This window comes from Centropristis striata, chromosome 21 (genome assembly GCF_030273125.1).
Source record: "Centropristis striata isolate RG_2023a ecotype Rhode Island chromosome 21, C.striata_1.0, whole genome shotgun sequence".
In the NCBI taxonomy this organism is placed as follows: Eukaryota; Metazoa; Chordata; class Actinopteri; order Perciformes; family Serranidae; genus Centropristis; species Centropristis striata.
Genome location: NC_081537.1, coordinates 13484304 through 13505072, shown reverse-complemented (window position 1 = coordinate 13505072; position 20769 = coordinate 13484304). Strand labels below are relative to the sequence as shown.

General features: G+C 38.7%; 1 protein-coding gene across 1 annotated transcript; it reads right to left on the bottom strand.

The window, feature by feature from the left end:
- Positions 1–1090: 1090 nt before the first annotated feature.
- LOC131959897 (alpha-tectorin-like) lies at positions 1091–13086 on the bottom strand. The gene is made up of 24 exons (XM_059325120.1): positions 13044–13086; positions 12900–12926; positions 11934–12049; positions 11360–11638; positions 11164–11259; positions 10870–11035; positions 10087–10487; positions 9421–9997; positions 8745–9328; positions 8036–8591; positions 7352–7950; positions 7006–7163; positions 6465–6871; positions 6089–6285; positions 4846–5241; positions 4451–4734; positions 4037–4314; positions 3751–3870; positions 3309–3493; positions 3030–3190; positions 2511–2762; positions 2183–2342; positions 1983–2088; positions 1091–1903 (listed from the first exon to the last, which is right to left on the bottom strand). The coding sequence occupies exons 1-24, from the start codon at positions 13084–13086 to the stop codon at positions 1812–1814; spliced, it is 6240 nt and encodes a 2079-aa protein (XP_059181103.1). The 3' UTR covers positions 1091–1811.
- Between the last annotated feature and the right edge of the window lie 7683 nt (positions 13087–20769).

Genomic DNA, 20769 nt, shown 5'->3' with positions numbered 1-20769 from the left:
TTTATACTGTTTTCTAATTTTATGGTAATATTGTTTTCACAGTTTTTATGATCATCTTTGTCAGGCTAGTTATACTTTTTACAATCCACTTCTGAAGAAGTCTTTTGTTTGATGTGGTTGTGTAACAGTATTAAATTATTTCCTCATTTGGGGTAGTTAAGATTAACTTCTGTTGACCTCGATTCCCCTTTACAAACAGTTCTTCAGCTTGCAGGAAGAAAAGGGGGGAACTTACTGGAATAGATACACGTTTAAAACAATTTTATACCTTTTACAAGGCTTTCAAAAGCCAAGCCCTGGATTGTTTTCAAAGAAATCACTGATAAGAAGTGATGAGAAGAAAGCAAACATGCCACTGTTCCTGTAAGTAATATTGCATACATAAAACCAAAAAACGGAATGGTCCAAAGATTGTTCAAGATCAAAGAGTGAATGGGGTTTTCAGCTATCCTTGGTTTTTAGGATGATTAAAGACATTTTTTTTTTACCCCCTTTACAACTTTTGAGAGGAGCTGATGCTGGTCCCTGCTCAGTAACCAAGGTCATTTATAATGCTGAACTAAATAACTGTCAAGCTTAATTTAACTGAAAGATTAGCATGTCTACATCACAAAAGAGAAGTGTGCCAAAGTTGTGATCAAGTTATTTATTAGTTCGCTCATAATTTCCAAGCCACGAAGACAAAAAAAACAAAAGATTACATTTCAAATCATGACATAAGTTTCATCTTATACAGTCATGGGAAAAAAATATTAGACCCCTGTTTTCTCCTTGCTTTCTTGTTCTTTTAATGCCTGGTACAACTAAAGGTACATTTTTTTGGACAAATATGATAACAACAAAAATAGCTCATAAGAGTTTAATTTAAGAACTGATATCTAGCCATTGTTTTCTAGATAATGATTTTGGTTATTAACAAGAAAACAATGGAAAATGGCTAGTTATCAGCTCTTAAATAAAAGTCTTATGAGCAATTTTTGTTGGTATCATTATATTTGTCCAAACAAATGTACCTTTAGTTGTACCAGGCATCAACATGAACATGAAATGACATTGAAGAAAGCAATGGTCTAATATTTTTTTCCATGACTGTATGCTACATGTAATACATCAGCCCATTCACACAAAGATGATTGTAGTCAGTAAAAAAAACAGCTAGATTCCCATTGGGGTTACTTAATTTTAGCTTTGACTGCTTTGGCCTGCCAGCTGGGCCACGGAGGGTGGTGAGGGGTGATTATCATGATCATAATATAATGCAAAGAAATGGACTGTTAGTTATTTACTGGCTCCTTGTCAATTATTCTGCCTTGTCCCTCACCGAGGGTCTGGCTTTTTGTTATTTAAACAGCATTTGTCTAAGAAATATTCTGAACCAGATAAACAGTTGTTCACTGTTACTATCTAACTAATCCCTGTAGTATCTGTAACTTCCATCCACATGAATCACTCTTCAAATCAGCACATATTAGATCCACCGCACAGAACTTATTTAGAAAGAAAGTCTGTTTGCTACCTTGAGAGCAGTTGCAGACATGATTGCTTCTTATATGACACAGATTTAATTATAACCACCCCTTTAAGAAACTAAGAATACAAATGATAAACATCATACAGAGCAAATACAACAAAAGGTCAAGTGGCTTCAACTTTAGTATGCTGCAGATTGGCATCCTCTACTGTTGTAAAGTGATAATTACATCTACTTTACACAGACCACAAACATAAAACAGAACGACAAGAGGAAGAAATGCAATCAAAAAGCAAATGTATGTTGAGTGACTGTAGAATCTGTATCATGTTTGACTGCACTAGACCAGAGTTTTGGCAGTCAGCAAACTGAATAGCAGGGCCACCAGTGAGGTCAGGTGGCTTGAAGCACTGCTCGATTTCACGTTTCTGGCTGCAAGAGAAGAATCAAAGTTTTCATAAAATGTACCTAAAAAAATTACCAAAAATATAAGAAGATAAGAGAGCTTTACCAATCCTGTTTGGTGCCATGACGAGCGGTCCCATTGAGATGTGTGTCGTGTCATGGTAGGAGGATACGTCCCTCATAACTCGTCTGTGGTAACCTGGGTAGCAGCGCTGAGGAAAACAACATAAGAGGCTTTTGTTGATGCATCTGTTGACAATTGATAAGAAATCACTACAAAAACACACACAAAACAGTTAGACTTACAGCTGTGCAGTTGTTGTGTCTCAAAAGACACAGGTGGACCTGACAGTGCAGGTAGATGGTGGTGAAATTGGTGAAGGTGAACATCTTGAAGGAGAATCGGGACACAGTGGATTCGCCGTTCTGAAAGATCACTACTGTGCCATCTGCTTCGTTGGGACACCTGGACGACAGGAAAGATGGTAGAAGTCACAATCTTACCAGGCAGATTGTAAACATAGTTAAATTGGACAAGAGAGAATGATTGAAGCAAGTGAAGAGAGGTTTTTCTAGGGCTAAAAACAAGTGATCAGTGTGCTAGGGCAAGATGAAGTATCAATAGCTGCTTTACTGTTCCATGATGAGATCCCAGCGGACAGGGTAGCTGGCGAGGTTGACCGGTGTCGCCCAACAAGAGTCTATAATGGTGGAGATCTGTCGTGCATCAACTCCTTCTGTCCGCACCTCCACATACAACCTCTGGTCAATTTCAATTTCTATGTTACTGCTGCTGCTCAGGGGGAAGCGGAAGCCAGCGTCCTGGAAAGGGATCATCCTCATTTGATACTGTCCATGGCCTGATGGAAGCTTCCTTGCCACAATGCTACAAAAAACAACACAAGGAACAATTCACTGGCAGGTTTTTGGCTGCAAATTCTTGCTGGCAATCTCTAATGTTATCACATTTACAGAACGGGCAGACTTCCCTGAATTTCTTTTTCCTTTTCTTTGACTTAGCATTGATCTTTTGGAGAATAACAGAGCAACTGTGTAACTTTAACTGAGCAACCTCGCCTGTAATCCTGACACAGAGCGGAAGAAAAGCAAGACAATGCTAGTTCCGGTAAAGAAAACTTTCAGGTCTTGTCACCTCTCTACGGGGTTGATGCCCACAGCCATAGACAGGGCCTGGGTCAGAGGGTATTCACAGCAGAAGGGCAGGTGAATGTTTCTCTGGCGGCTGATTACACCTCCATGAGGGTCCACATCGCCCTGGATGGTGTTCTCATAGATGAAATGGGTTCCATTGCTCTGAACATTTAAAAAACAAAATGCTATTAGTTATTTGTAGTTATAATATGTCTTATGGACAATGTTTATATCAATTATTTTTTTGTCTGTGTTTATAATATAATAGTTGATAGTATACCCTGAGAAGGGTCCCACACAGATGATTGTCATTATTAAAGTTGAACACCAGTCGTCCGTCCTGGATAGTCCCATTGCAGGAGTCATCTCGGAGATGGAGGGCAGCAGGATGGAAGCCAGCCTCAAACAGCTGGCAGCGTGACACGGACATGGTGGCTGTACTACTGACACAAGTGATTGAAGAATCTATGGAAGAGTGATAGCAATTTAAAAAGATGTTTCTGTAGCTTTTGTATAGCTGATCTCATGGTAAAAAAGAGGAAAAGAGAAGAAAGAACTATAATAAACAAAAATGTGGATCCTCCTGTTCTTGGCTCTGGTTGGTGTGTATTTCACAAATAGTGTTGTTGTTCTATGTGGCAGTGTCTACAGTGTCTCATCTTAAATATGTGACTTCCGTAATCTAAGAAAACAAAGCAGTAATTTAAAACGTCTGCTCTCACCATAGCTCTCATTGTTGGGCCGATGGTGGTGCTCATCACAGAAACAGCCGTACACACCGTCCTTCTCACCGCACCACTCATACTCTGCACAGTCCAGCTGTTCACAGGGGTCTGACTCAGCTATGGAAATAATGCAGAAAGAATGAGACATGGAGTAAAAACTATAACAAAAGAAGTAATAGTGAATATCTTTTACAGGTAGGAAAAATGTCTAGGCTCTGTTATCCTAACGATTAAAAAAAAAAAATCATTATCTTAACTTTACATGAACCCAGTGCAAACTTACGACACTGCAAAGTGGAGCGCCATTCAGGGATGTTTAACTCCAAAACTGAGCATGTTCTTTCATAGGCTGAGACTGCAGAACACAGCATGCCGTTGGCTGGAGTGTAGAGGCACAGATCATAGACACAGGAAGTGAAAAATGGCTGTGGGTTGGAGTGTAGGTGGCAATCACTGAATGGACCGCTACTGTTGGTGATGACACTACAGAGCTCAGAGTATTCCTCCCTAAAGGGACAGTCGTTCAATCCACCACCACTCCTGTCATCTGTGGATCCACATCTAGAAGAGACATTATGCGTTTAGCGTTGGTCTAAGTACCATTGTACTGTTTCTTTATGTAGTGAAAGATTGGCAATGGATGATATTGCACTTGTCTGTGGAATACAATACACAAGTTGCTTTTACAACAGCTCACCCTGGTTGGCTTGTGTTTGACTTCCAGCTGTGTCCAAACTGATTGTCGTTTGGTGCCGTTGTGCCACTTGGCAAGACTTTGTCATCTGCAGGGTTGTTGTTGAAGTTTCCACACATCCCAGTGACTTTATTTCGATGATGCTGGCCCAGTCTGACCAGTAAAGTACTTCGGCCGTCGAACTGGACTACCAAGTCAATGGCATCGACCACTATGTAGCTTCCCTCTCTTACCACCTCAGCTAATGTTCCTACAGTGGTTGGAAGAGACGCTGCACTTCCATTTACCTGGAGGGATGAAAGTTTCGAGAGAGACGGACAAGAGGCTCTTGTTGTTACCTATGTTGACACCAAACAAATATAGAGAGTTGTTTATGTTGCAAGTACTATCAGGTTTACCTGCACTCTTTTGTTGGCTCCAATCCTGACAGTCACACTCTCTGCCTGATTTGAGAGGTGTATATCCACGGCTGATACAAACGACACACGGTTGTTTCCTCTGTGATTATTGGTGGCTACTACCTGAAACTGTGTGTCACTGTCGCTGTGGCTCACACTCTCAGTAATGATATAAGAGCATGTGCCCTGGAAATGAGCCACTGCACCATCAAAGGTGATGTAGTGTGGATCTCCCCACACAGTGCAAGTAGACATTGCATCAAAACAGCCTAGTTGGCCATGTCTGATGCTGCACTCTTGTGCAGGAGTGCAAGATGCAGCAGAACAGCGCAGGTCATTGGGAGCATGGCATTCACATCGCTGGGTGCAACCCTCTGTCCAGAACGACTCACCAGCCTGCAAGGTGAGTGAAAGAGACGCATAGATGATCAAATTTAGCATGTGCTATACATTAAAAAGACAAAAGGATGCTGAGGCAAATGGAGAATGTCATAATGACACTGAAATTGTTTTTTGACGTATATAACACGTGCAAATATATGATTTCACATTTTTATTGTAAAACGATAGCCACATAGCTACATTGCTTGAAACCTGACTTTTCATTCTTTTCTGCCATGTGTTCACTCTTGTTACTTGCATGTTTGCAAAATTGTTTCATGAAATGTAATAGTCAAAAATTATTTTAGCAGTAGACCAGAGCTTAAAGTGATAATAAATCTTCCTTTATCCTCAAAATTGCTATTGTCTATTTTATTCTTTGTAAATATATGCAACATGTTAATATCCACACTGTAAAGTAATACACATTTATATAACTTGTGGGCTGTGTATCAGAACATACAGACTAAAACTCAAATTATTGCAAAGCAATTAGTAGAGAACATCTTCCAACACAGTGAAAATAAAGCCTAACAAAGTGTGTTTAGCCTTTTCTTACTTTAAATATTTGATGTAGGTTTTATGGAACTATTCAAGATTTGTAATATTTTGCCATCCTACATAATAATCACTGATAATACAGTTCAGATTCTTTTAAATGCATGAAATGTTTCTTTCCACCAACAATGAAACCTTATCATAAGGCATACATTATGATATTAGTTTTGATATGGCCCATCAAAAGGCATTATGTGATTTTATGAGTGTAGTCATGAAGCATTATAAACGCTCTCATAATGCATGAAAGATGTGATCTTCACAGTGACCCAATATTTCATTAGTTTACAGCTATATGACTTACGTTATAGTAGAAGCCGTCATATTGACAGCCGCAGCTTTCAACATCGACACAGCTCGTCCCACTCCTGAGAAAACCTTCATCACAGAAACAGCCCTCAGAGCAAACCTGCTCACAGGTGGCATCAGTGCTGCTGGCACAGGTGTGGCCACAGTCTGTACCACACAACTCATAATGACTGTTGGCTGGACAGTCAAGTCCTTGATAAGTGAGGAAAGAAATGGTGGATGTCAGATGGGAAAAAATGATTGACTACAGTCAATTAAAGAAGCCTATATGTTGATGCACTACATCAAGAGACTTTTTATTGGAAAACCCTTCTTTGATGGTTTCCTGGACTGTTTGTATAGTAGATAAACACATTGACTTGTTGACTTACTGCAGGTTGTGTTTTGTCTCCAAGGGTAGATTCGAACATTAGCAGACTGACAGGCACTGACATATGTTTGAATGGCCCTACAGAGAAGATCTTGGGCTTGATTTAGATCAAGACAAACGTCAAACACACAGTCGTTGAAATATGGTGCTGGGTCCACTTGCTCATGGCAGAAGCTGAGGGGGCCGTCAGCTGCTTGAATCAACCCACAATGGGCTCTGGCAGGACCTTCATTCACATTTGCACATCGTGGGCAGGAGGAGCCACACCCATCACTGCAGGTGTCGTTGTCTGCCACTTTCCAAGCTCTTCCAAACTCATCTGGAGTGCTGACCATCATTCCAGTTGGGGTGTGGAACTCATCATTCTGATTGCCATTGAAGTTTCCACAAAGTCCACATGTTTTTCCTCTGTACTCATGGTAATAAGTAAATACAGTTTGTCAATAGATTGGAGCTACTTGTGTTAATTTTTTGCAATAAATTGTATCATTTAGAATGTAAACTAAATCATTCAATCATGGACTAAAATAAATTGCATATACCTGTAGGTTGGAGGCACAGTGATAGACACTGTATACGATCCATCATACATGACTCTCAGGCCAAAATCAGCATCAACAAATGTGCGAGATCCACTTCCATAGATGGAAACATGAGTTCCATTCAAGAGAACAGGTAAGTTTTTAGTTACTCCATTCACCTGTAACATTGGAAAAACAAAATCTGAAGAACAATGCATTTGTGTTCAAATTATATGGCACTTTCAAAAATGACAGCTGCTTGGTGCAGAGTAGTAAAAAAAAAAATAGAATACAGCATACATAAGTAGAGTCAGAGTAATTATTCAATAACAAATGTCTTCACAGTTTTCAAATCTGTGTCACTCACCTCTACCACACCGTGGCTCTGCCTCGACATATGCACTTCATAGCCCCAAACATTTACGAAAACGTCAGCTGTGATTGACACCGTCAGACCTCTCCATTGCTCATTCCTAGCTTCCACTGAAAAGTCATGGTGTCCATCAGTGGCGTTACAAGGGGTTGCCAACACATAACGGCAGGTTCCCTGGAAGTCATAGGCCTTGCCATCAAAGGTGAGGTAGTGAGGGTCTCCAGAGGCAGAGCAGGTGCCATGAGGGTTGGGGTGGCAGCCATACTCAGCCTCGACCACACGGCAGGACTCCTGGGGACCACAGGAGTCCTGGCGACAATGGACTAAACCTGTAGTGCCATTACAGGCACACAAGCTCTGACATTCTTCACCATTCCAGAACTGTTCCCCCCCTTGGCGATAGCGTCCTTGGTGATAGCACCCACAGGCTGTTGGTAGCACACATTGGTCGCCATTGAGAACAAAACCATCATCACACTGGCAACCCTCCTGACACACAGTGGCACAGGTGAAAGGGAAAGAGAGGCTGGGGCAGGCAGAAGGACAATCGCTTCCACAGACTTCGTAATGACTGTTCAGAGGGCAGCTTTGATCTAGAGAAAAACATAGCAATTGATTCAGGAAACTCATTGATATTATATCAAAATTACCTATACCAAAAGGATGCAGAGTGCTTACCACAGTCAGTTTCATTCCTCCAGTCTCCCAGTCTCACGCCCTTCTGTTGACATATTAGTGCATAATCTCGGAGGACCTCACATAGCGCTGATGCTGGATCTGTAGAAGCACTAATGATGTACACACATGCATCCACATGCTCCCTTGGGTCCACCATAGCCCAACACTGGGCAAATGGCCCATGCGGTGAGCTAAGAATGCCGCAGTACTCACTAGAATTGTAATCTATTCTGGGGTTAGGATTCACTGCCCTTTCCACACAGTGTGCAGCGAGCGAGCCATCTCTCCAACTGTCACCAAAGTCCTGAGAGCTGTTGACCAGGATGCCATTTGGTGTACGGAAGTCGTCGTGTGGGTGACCATTGTAATTACCACAGAGTCCGCCCAGTGAACCACTGTAGATACTGGGTGCGGTGACGCGCACAAAGTGAGGCCAAACTGTCTGCACAGTCACACCAAAGGAGGTGCGAAGGATGATACTGTGAATGCTGCTGTGGTAGATTTGGATTCGATTGGACGCTGAGCTAAATGGTAGTCTGATCCGCTGACCGTCAAGCTAAAGGGTTATTTAAACAGCCAGTGTCAGATTTCATGGGTGATAGGTGTTATATGGTGCATGTAAGACAGAGATAATGCAATTTTTAACAAAAAATGTTGTGGTGTCACCACTCATTTCACTATATTAGCTCTCAAAATATTTGTGACTCACCCAAACGTTGCTGCCACCTGTCATTTCGATGGAAATTTGTGTTCCCTCTGCCTCAAACTTTAGCAACCTGGCAAAACCCTGCTGGCCTCTGGGCACTTTTTCTGCTGTCACCATGAAATGTGGGTGACTAGACAATCCCATTACTTTGGCAAGAGTCAATCGACATGCCCCAGGATACTGGTATGTCACTCCATCAAATGTGTGATATGACCCTGGGCCTCTTATCCAGCACGTTTCATAGCTGTTAGGTCTGCATCCTCTTTCTCCCTCCTCCACTCTGCAAGACTCTGATTGACCACAACCATGGGAGCGACAAGTCATGGAGCCATAACTGCAGCTACAACGTCTCCCACAGTCATTATCTAGAATTACAGATTCTCCAGAGCGGTAGTAGCGATCCTCAAAGCTGCAGCCACATTCAGCATGAGGGACACAGACCCCACCACTGAGGATGTAACCTGAATTGCAGATGCAGCTCTCCTGAGCAGGGAGAGGACAGTTTTGGGTAGAATTGGGATTGACACAAGTAGCTGGACATCCTGTGCCTTGGGATTCAAAGTGGCTGTTGTCTGGGCAGGGAATTTCTAGACAAAATAAATAAAACATTGATCTTATAATAATGAACAGTTTACCCAAAAGGTTATTTGAAATATAATTTATTGACTGACAGACTTACCACAGAAGCCTTGTCTCCTCCAGCTTGGCAGCTGTATACCATTCTGCTGACACTGACTTGCATACGAATTTAGGGCTTGGCACAGGATGGGTTGGTACCCTTCTCCAACACACAGATCATACACACAACTCTCTACAAAGTTCTGTGGGGGAAATTGTCCGTGGCAAACAGTAAAAGGTCCAGTATTGCTCCGGAGGATACCACAATGGGCATTGCTGCTGTATCGAGTTGTCTGAGCCGTTGTGCAGGAAGCACAGTCCAGACCTCCACACTGTGCTTCACAACCAGGCTCTGTGTCTCCTTCTGCTTTCCAGCTGTTGGCAAAAACCACATCAGAGCTCACAAGCTCACCTTGCGGGGTTCGAAAGTCATCCTCAGGGTGATTGTTGAAGTTTCCACACAGGCCACATGTTGCATTCTGGTAGGTGTAGGGCAAACTGATCCTGACATAATGGTTGACGTCATAGGATACTTTCAAGCCAAAGACAGTACTCACAACAACAGAAAAACCTGACTCATAAATCTGGATCGTGCCGTTGTTCAGGAAGATGGGAGTGGCTGCAAAGTTGCCATTGACCTGTAAGAACACCAGCAAAGACATTGTTGTAAAAATATGAAATAAATACAAATATTACAATCAGTGAAGACTGAATTCTCATTACTAACCTTAGCTACACCACGACGTCCTTTAACAAGCTCAATAGTATTATTGTAAACATGCACTTTGATCAGTCGTGTCCAAGAGACTCTAGTGCTGCCCCGGTGCTCGTTTTTGCCCTCTACTCTATAGTAAGGCAACCCAAGACCACATTGCTCAGAGAGAACATAAGTGCAGGTGCCTTGAAAGTGGAACACTTTGTTATCGAAGGAGTAGTAATGTGGATCACCACTTATGGTGCAGGTACGTCTCCGGACTGTCCGACAGGCGAACTGAAAGGCAGTACGCTGGCAGACTTGGGAAAAGGTGCACGGTTCGCTGCGACACTGTAGGCCTGCTGAGGTGCAGGTACACTTCTGTGCACAGGTACTGTCACTCCAGAATGTATCACCCAGCTGCACAGTTTGACCTTTGAAAAAAATAAACATAACAGTTCTTTGAAAGGCACTGACTTCAACACACACAACACGATCACAATGTAAACTATTTAACTTCCTAAGTTTTGGGTGCCTTTTTTAAATTTTTATAACAACCGGTGGAATCTTTAGTTGAAGTCAGCCCAGGAACATCCCAAACACAGCAAAATGAGAAGAAACTATACAGGCTACACACTGCCACACACTTCTTGTTGGCCATAAGTGATGATTGAGGGGATTATCTTTGTATAAGTCTATGCAGTTTTCTTTTGTTGTTTTTTTTAGGAAAATTCTTTATCTCCATTGAGTGGTCGTCACATATTCACATTAGTGTAAGGAAGTGTCTATGGTGTCCACACTCTGGTTCTGTCTTACCATTGAAAGTGCAGCCTCTTGACCCATGGTCTGTCCGGAAAGCCCAGCGCCCAGGTACATTGACATTGCTGGTTCGGGGGAAAACTGAGTTAGGGCCTGTTGCAGAGCTTGAGAATGATCCAGGGATGGTGAAATGGTGAACGGATCCGATTGTGTCAAATCCAGCCTGGAAGTACATGTCACATTGATTAATACAATTTTTTTTGCATTGCTATTACTAAATTCTATATATGTATGGCATCAATTTAAAATTATGTTTTTTAGTACATTGAATATAATTTTATTGGCTCTTACCTGTACATTGCGATGGGTTTGGGCTATTACGCCATAGTTCATCAGCACAAATGAATACTGACCTCCGGAGATCAAGACTGCTTGAAAAGTTGTACGCTGTAAAAAATGAACTTGTGATTATTATAGTAAATACAGTAAAAGGTAAACTAAATGTACACACCATATGTATTGCCACATTTAGATGAAGAAGACTTACTGTTCCACTGTATGAGTAGTAGGCCACCTCATACCATGTTGCAACAAGGACCCAGTTGGCACTAAAGGTCAGCCCAGGAAAATACTGATTGATGTCTTGTGTAGCTCGTTGGAGGACACTGCCGCTGGTGTATTGCTGGTAGTTGATCTGACCATTTCCTCTGTTGTCTATGTCTGTCCAGAATGGAGCGATGAGGTCTCTGGTTCCATGTAATGGAAACCTTTGAGCTGTGTACCTACTCCACGAATTGCTAAAAGTCAGGTGTCCATTGTGGTTTACCTGGAAAGAAATATACCGGTTCTTACTAACAAAGAATTAGTAGGCATCAACTAAACTTAAGAATAAACATATTTATTGCTTTGGTATTTTTTGTAGATAACCATATTTTAGGTGCACTAGTATATTGACTACAACTTACTGCAATAATTATTTAAAATGCATAAAATATTTAAGTTGAAAACATAAAATGTTTTTAGTTTCATAAAATATTATGTTTCCTTTAATCTCTTATACATGTAATTATATATTTTTTAATTTTTGCAAATTTACAACAGCAACATTTCAATATACATACATAGATCTGACTATAGGTTTGTCCGAAATACACAAAATTCCGTTGCAGGGAAATGCGAGGAGAGCTCCCATCGTCTACTCTGGCGCTTGTTGTTCCACTGATCGGGTAGAGAGATGCTAGAAAGAAAAAAACATTTAAATGATAAGACAGAATGCCCATCCATATTGACCTCATTGGGAAATGTCAATTGGCAAACCTGCACAGTGTTATTAACATTCCTAGATCACCACACCTAATGAATCACACCCATGGTGATTCTACTTATGAAAAAAAAAAATGCATTGTCTTATTTGTGTTTTTGTGGACTCTTTTAATCCAATATACTGACCAACCAACAACAATAGACCTTTTTAAAACAGACATTTTGTCATGTCATAGCAGGAAAAGCATAGAGCCAGTTCCAGGATCCTGATCATGTGCATACTGGCTTTGCTTACTTGGACACTTTAAGTCAAATCTGTGAAAAATGTCTGATTTATTAATTTAACTAAAGGTACTTAATAGTGTCTCTTGACAACAAGACATCACTGTTGGGCGTAGGTTAAAGGTGCAGCATTGTACACTTGGCACCACATGCCAGGTGCTACCAGAGGGGGGCAGTGGAACTCCGCCTTTCAGCCTGGTATGATGTACTTTATTAAGTATCTCAAAGCGGCGCAAAGCCAACCCTCGCCTCCGATGTCAAAGTTTGGAACCGCCTTAACCTCAACACCTTAAGCTTTTTTTGTACATACAATACTTTTGATTGTGTGCTATCAGTTTAAACTCATTATACTTTTTTAAGAATTATGTTTTTCACATCGCTTAGTCTACGTGAAATGGGAAAACTGCAGATATATCTGATTAAAACATTCCTTTAATTCTCATACTCATTCCTGCTAACTGATCCTATAATATGATCAATGATTATATGTCTGGTCTGTTAGGAGAATATACAATTGACTAAGAGATTAAACTTCAACTTACCCGTCTGAGGAGTAACAGAACCTATGAAAACAAATGCAAAGATATAATTGGATACAAATCATAGTCGGCTAAGATCAATGAACGAAGTAAATAAGTGGATTTACATTAATGCATCAAATAAAAATATCATTAAAAACTTACTTATGAGCCCGAAAAGCAGCACAAGCAACAAGATTTGACTTGCCATTCTCCAAAGCTCAAAAGTCAAACCTGGCAACCAAATATAAACAATTAAATTCCAAAAGAAATATAAGAAAAACAACAAGAAGACAAAATATGAGAAAAAAAACTAGAAAGCACTCTGAGATTGCATACTTCAACCATTACGCAAAGTCATGTAAATTTGTTTCATGGTTTCAACAACAAAAGATGTTTAGAGATTTAAAAACATATTGATACAGATGTACAGGTGCATCTCAATAAATTAGAATCATAGAAAAGTTTATTTAATTTCTTCTAATTATGATTATGGCTTATATTCAACGAAGACCTAAAATTCAATTTCTCAAAAAAATTCAATATTACAAGAGACCAATTTTAAAAAGTATGTTTAATATGGAAATGTTGGCTACTGAAAAGTATGTCAATCTATATGACTCAATACTTGGTTGGGGCTATTTGACTTAAACTACTGGAAATGGACTTTTCCATGATATTCTAATGTATTGAGATGCACCTGTAGATTAAAATATACATATATATATATATATATATATATATATTGCAGAGTAGGTTTTCACGTAGAAGTGCTGTGATTTATTGGTTTGATTTATTGGTGCATAAGAACAAAGTACCAAAATATAGATATACATTAAGGCAAGTACTTCAGCTGCTTTAATAGAAAATATTAAGGAATAGAATAGTCAACAAAATAAAAATATTTTAAAATACAGTACTGTGCAAAAGTCTTAAGTAGGTGTGAAAAAATGCTGGGAAGAATTGATGCTGGTTTGAAGGCAAAGGGCGGTCACACCAAATATTGATTTGATTTAATTTTTCTTCTGTTCACTCACTTTGCATTTTGTTAATTGATAAAAATAAACTATTAACATTTCTTCTTCTTCTTTTATTTTTGAAAGGATTTTTAATTTTACAGCATTTTTTCACATCTTGCTAAAACTATTGCGCAATACTGTATATAAAATTTAAACAGTAGAAACAATATGTGCAAATATGGAATTATCTGCTCAAAGAAATCACTTGTTGTTTTTTTGTGGAGTTTTCTTTAAGATGTTAACATGTAACTGTTTTATAACTGTCAAACATAACTGTAAATGTGTCTGAGGTAATAATGGTGAAGAAAAGTGTTTTTGGTGATATATGATGTCTGTGAAAATGAAAACATTGCATTAATTAATTAAATTTATCTTAGTTGTCCGTGCAGAGTGCAAATCATTTCTCTGACTAATGCCTCCAATTATATCATTATATTCTCAATTAAGCTCTCAATATAGTTCAGTTGGAAATCAGCACCACATTTTAAGGAACACTCAGTATTCAGCAGAGCAGTTTAAAAACATCAAATTTATAGAGAATAAATGTATTACCTGTTCATATGTGCTTCTTCTGTCTTCATCTGTTAGATTCTGCAGCGCTGGGATGCAGCTTTATACAGCTGCAAAAGCTGGCACGGGTCCATATTTCAGTTGTTTGACCAGTTACAGGAATATATCAGATGGATTAAAATCTCATCGCTTCCTCATAACAAGTGTGCAAACATTCCATTGTGCATGAAGAATAATGAAGATTATCGGACTGTTTCGCAGAAACAATAAGGAGATGTAATTTTCTACCAAAGGCTTAAGTAATAACAGTAAGTGATAAGAACACTTCCAGGATACTTGTTTTAAAGGAATATTCATTGTCATTTTATTTCTCAAAACAATGGTCACCTTCAGTGGTGGAATGTAACTAAGTACATTTACTCAAGTACAATTTTGAGGTACTTTACTTGAGTATTTTCATTTTATATATCTTTATACTTCTACTCCACTACATTTTGAGGCAAATGTACTTTTTACTCCACTACATTTAGCTGACAGCTTTAGTTACTTTTCAGGTCAAGATTTAACATAAAAAACATGATCAAATTAAAGTTATTAGACATTTTCATAATAAAAAAATAATAATTAAGTACTTAAAATGAGCCCCATCTTTACAAAATTAAAATACTCATATGCATCAATACAAATATACAAATATATATATATATATATATATATATATATATATATATATGAGTGGGAACATTCTGCATAGCAAGTACTTCTTTTGATACTTGAATTACTTTTTGATGCTGATACTTTTGTACTTTACTGAAAGAAGTTTTTAATTCAGGACTTTTACTTGTAGTTGGATTAATTTAACAATGAAATGAATACTTCTCTGAATACTTATTCCACCACTGGTCACCTTTAGAGAAAAGCATGAACTTGTTCTGCCATAAAACATTGGACCCCTTGAGGAAAATTGTCCAGTAATTTGTTAACAGAATTAAATAAAATAACCAAAACATCATTTTAACCTGGTTTTTGCAGCACGGAATACCTTTCAGTGTCAGCTGCTGAAATGAAATGTTTTTACCACAGCAAAAGAGGAGCAGAACATGTTTTCTTTGTTCTTTAAGAGGCTGTTGACAGAAAAAGGTTTTATTTCCTCGTGCTTTTAGATAACCATCTCTGCCTACACCCCTGTACAATGAATGGGATTTTTTTTGGGGTGCTTCCAACATCAACAAATTAAATCTTTGAATTCAACTTTACTTTTTTATTTTTACTATATTTTAATTTAGTTTTCTTACCATAAGGTCGATCTTTCCCAAACTTTAACCACAAAGTTTTAGTTATCTAAACCTTATTTAAACCTTAATGTTAATACAAGTTACTAAATAAGTTCTTTATGAGTCAGAACACTTTATGTTCCGAAGCCCTGTTGTTTGGTTTCTGTTTTGTTTCTGCTGAAGTGTTCGCCTACTTAGTTGATTTTAGAACACGCACATCAATGACACACTGGCAAAGTATAAAACTGCACACATCAGAATCTGTTAATTTGTTGTGAAATCAGTGATTTGAGATTTAAAGTCACATTAAGATAATTGCCATGTTTATTTAAGTAGAAGATTTGAATTCAAACTTGAACTTTGCAAAAATGTAATCAGCTCTGTATCACTGTGATGTTGGCAGTATGTGTGCAAGAATAGGATCGAGCACCCAGAGTTCCCTGCTCCTGGATCCGGCCTGTTGAAAAATCTACAAAGTTATATTCTAAAAGAGACTCATTTTCTGTATACCTATAGGAAAAGACTGAACCACCTTCACACTATACTCTACTTTGTTTATATAAAGTTCTTATCTTGTATATTATTAAAATAACGTTGTAAAATTGTATATTTAGTCAATACCCAGTTTAATTATAGGTTGGAAGTTAGTTGAAAACTTGAGTTACATGCAAACCTCAACAAAGGTAATTAATTTCCTGCCAGTAAATCAGAAATGCTTCAAGTAGGCGTGTATGAAAACAGTTTACCAGCAAAGACAATATCTTGCAGAGAAACTATCTGTAAAATGTTGTCCTCTTAATGACAGAAGAATGGGAATGCACAAAATGGCATGACAGATGAAGGTGTGGTACAATACCATTCATATGCACGTCTCTCCATTGTTTTTCTTTCCCTGTGTTGGAGGCAGAAGTAGTGGTTAGCACGCTCACCTCACAGAAAAAGGGTTGCAGGTTCAAGTCCAAATGTGGCTCTTCTGTTTGCATGTTTTCCCCGTGTCAGTTTGGGTTCTCTCTGGGTCCTCCGGCTTCCTCCCACAGGGGGTGACACGTTAAAATTGGTGACTCTCAATTACGTGAATGTTGTGAATGACAGCTGTCTCTATGTGTCTGTCCAGGGTACAGAGCAAAAGCCTACCCAAAAGTCAGATGCAGAATACATTTTTATTTATATTCTTACTAACATGTTTTGTTCTAAACATAGCAAAATAAATTACATATTCTTGTAGGCTCACCTAGAAGTAGAATCACCATGGGGTACCTATGGCATAGGAAGGCAACCTGAGGCTCCGGAGCGACATGTGGCTCTTCAGGCCATCTACATTGGCTCTCTGTGGCTGCGAGAACATTTTTTATAGAAAATAAAATGGTTATTTCTTTACATTCATTTTTTTCCTTTGTCATTGGTGTAGGTCCAAAGCTTTTTGTATTCTTCAGTTGTAAAAATGTATAGCTTAATAGTATTAAAAATGTTTAGACATTTTAGTCAACTTAAATGTGCATCATAGGTTACAAAAAAGTCTACACCCTGGTGCCTTAAGCTCTAAATTTTGTAAACTTCAAAGCTAGTTTTGAGTTTTCCATAACTAGGCTATAGCTTTCCATTCCAATAAATGTTCATTATAACCTATTGGTAATGCTGGTAGGCTAATTAAGACTTAGTAGGCTGTTTAATATTCATTGTAAGGCTCCAAACAAGGTTTGCGGCTCCATTCCAACATGTTTTGTCCCTCTTTTTGGCCAACAATGGCTCTTTTGTTAGTAAAGGTTGCTGATCCCTGACCTATGGGATGATTGCAAAAAAAATTAGCTCTGTGGCAAACACATACGTTTCAGATGCTTACGTTTTTTAGTTCAGCAGGATAATCTTCACAAATGAACACCACTATGTGGCAGATTGAAGTAAAAAGCTAACGTTATGCTAACTCCATGGTCTTGTGATTGTTCATGCTCTGTCTCTTATTGTTTTACTTTTAATGTAAGAATTGTTTTTAGCCTTATGGCATCATTCTCCTTGTGATTAACTGTCGAAGCACTTTGTAAACTGCTGTTTTTAAAATCTGCTATATAAATAAAGTTATTATTATTATTATTATGACTTCTATGTCACAACCATTATGTTTCAGACACTCTCCGGCAAGCTAACCAGTGATTTTGACAAGCCAGAAATACTATAGCCTAATAAATAGTTTATTAACCTAATCTGCAATCTACAAGAGTTTGCAAGAGCACTGAAAAACAGGACTAGAGGCTGTAAGGCAGACCAAGTTCCCTTCCGTGTCCGGCGTGTTTAATGTCCCAGACGAACACTGTAGCCTCATTTAACCACTCGTTAGCAATCTCCTTTTTAAGAACACATAAAATCTTCACAAGTGGGGTAATGTATTTTATTTTGTCCAACAAAACAGCTCCCTGCTTAATTTCCTCAAGAAACCGCTGCTTGATGTCCAGCAGGACGACACAGATCTGTGAACACAGATGTCAAGGAGAACAGATTCAGCAAAACAGGAATAAGAGGCTGTTTTTTTGTATGAAACATGAAGCCAGCTAAACCAGCTATGGCCTGCAAACGTTACATGGAGATAAAAACACAATGACACAAAAGACAAACAGTCTCATTGGCTAAATTGAAAGAAACCATGAAACATAAAAAAAATCATTAAAGCATTCAAGCTGCAAACTGCACAGGTAGACGCTATTGTACTGTTAAGCAATATATGATTGTATTTTACACTACAGTATAAAATTTAACCATATGTCAAAGGTGCTGATCCCTATAGCTGGAGTAGAAAAGCTGCCGGTGCGTCTCTTTCTCCCCTGAAGTGCGTACAGTAGTGGGATGGTCTGCTATTAATTTGAACGTCTACATATGGTTTTTTTTTTCATAAAAATTTTAAAATAGCTTTGTTAGAGCGATCTAAAAAAACTGTTACATGTCCTTTTTGTCAGAAATCTCCCTGCGTTTTTAATATGGGACTCAATGAGGCAGTTTGTGCGTGTTGTTGGCGCATCTCTGCGTCTTACGCCCAAACTATAACTCTGACAGCTTTACCAGAGGATTGTGGGTGAGAGGACAAATTTTCCTACGTTTCTATGTATAAATTATTTCTGTAGAGTGAAATTTGTGGCCTGGAGCGCAGTTTTCAAATTTATATTTTGACAATTCTTTCTCTCCTTCTACACTCTGTTTGATGACATCACCACTCTAGACTCTCCATTGGGTTACATTGGGGGGATTTTTTGACGTGTTTTTGCCCAATAATTTGAAAACTGTTTGTCGAAACCCTTAGAAAAGTCATAGCACACTTGTCATGGGCGAGCCAGTCGATTTGATACCTTTTTTGTGTATGTGCGGCCAATAGTAGTCGAGTAGTTGACCGAAAAATGACACGGAAGAAAGAAAAAAAAGAATAAAAATAGTCCCGGTGAATAGTAGTTAGTGTGCTTTTGCAAGCAAGCACACAAAATAAATGTAGCATTGTACTCTGTTGAAGTGGAGTGGAGGGTTACGTATTGTTGGCTGACTGCTGGAGGTCAGCTCTACACATGGGTCTGTATGTGACTGACTTACCTGCTTTGTTCAGGGGGCGGGGTGCTTGAGGCTGCTCGTCAGCTGTCCTATGTCTGAAGCAAGCACAAACACATTGTCATTTGCCTCATAAGGACAGTGCTTTCACTTCACTCATTTAATTTCAAAGGTAATTGTAATAAAGAGTGGTGCAAAATCGCTACTGTTCCTCTGGGAGCGAGACTCCAGGCTTCGGAGCCGTACTTCCAATTCACTAAGCTTCACCTCCAACACAACTAATGCTACACTTATTACAAGTAGCTAACAGAACAGAGAAGAATAAAATTGCTACAAGGAGAGAGATAAAAGTGCTTAAGCAAAACTAGTGTAGGTGTAAAATAATGCGGTCAATTATCCGCCATCATGTGTAACTTTAAGAGTTAATTGTATACAGCAAGAGAAGCAAGCATACGCTACGAGCACATAAAAGCACAGAAAGTGACACAATATACTTACCGTAAGCATGTCAACAGCAGTCAATATTACAATAATTAAATTATTAATTATAATTATTAATAATTATAGTCATAATAACCCCTTAGCAATATAGATTGCTAAGGGGTTTATTATATCAGAAAGTGTATTGTGATTTGTATTAAAAGGGACGAAAGCCTTCTTTCTACCAATATGTGCACAAAATCACATTGATCAAATGCAGCCATATAATAGGTTTGACCTAGTTTTGTTAAATATTTGTGGACGTGTTTTAATCATCCTGACTCTATTCTCATGCGGTATAAAAATAATTTGGCACACCTGGTATTTTATGGTGCACACCCGGAGTAATTATTTTGCTACGGTGCTGGCGCACCAAATCCCTCGTCAAATGTCAGCTGGGATTGGCTCCATCACCCGACAACCTCAGAGTTCAGACAAGCATTTAAGGATAATGACTTCAAATGAGTGAATTAATTAACACACATCCCAATAATGATTTGATGATAAAGAATCTCACCATGACTTAGTCTTACAACTACGATTATAGATTTTATAATTTGTTCTTTATCTTACAGTATATTTATTGTATTATTTATTAAGTTATTATGAACAAAAACAATGTCAACAGAAAGTAAGATCAGAAGTGAAACAACAGTCTCCATCATGATGAGTAAAGAAGTGCCAGTGTCAGTGATGGAATGGCAGATAAGGAAGGAGTGAGACTTTCTGGTATCTTGTCTAGTTCTCTTAAATCACAAGATGTGGGCTGATTGTCGACCCAGATTCAAGGCAGGGCGTTCCTTTACTGACTGCACTGCACAGGCAGGTAGAACCAGTGTGAGTAGTTGGCACAGAGTAGTCCAGTGAAAAATGCTTGTCTGGATTTTTTTTTTTTAATGAATAACCTACCGCAGAAGTCAAACTAATAATTAGAGGTGTTGACAGGCAAAACAATCAACGTAAGTGCACACAGAGCAAATTACAAACTCATTTTCCTAACTAAAGTGCATGAAATCAACCTAGGCTCTTTGATTGAACAAATGTTTAAAAAAAAAATATTCCTATAGGCTACTATTAGTTGTTCAAATA

Coding starts and splice junctions, on each gene's coding strand:
- LOC131959897 (XM_059325120.1), bottom strand. CDS start 13,086: ATGGCAAGTCAAATCTTGTTGCTTGTGCTGCTTTTCGGGCTCA. Junction 12,050..12,899: donor TTCTGTTACTCCTCAGACGG/GTAAGTTGAAGT, acceptor TTTTCTTTCTAG/CATCTCTCTACCCGATCAGT. Junction 5,242..6,088: donor ATGACGGCTTCTACTATAAC/GTAAGTCATATA, acceptor CTCACCTTGCAG/GCTGGTGAGTCGTTCTGGAC.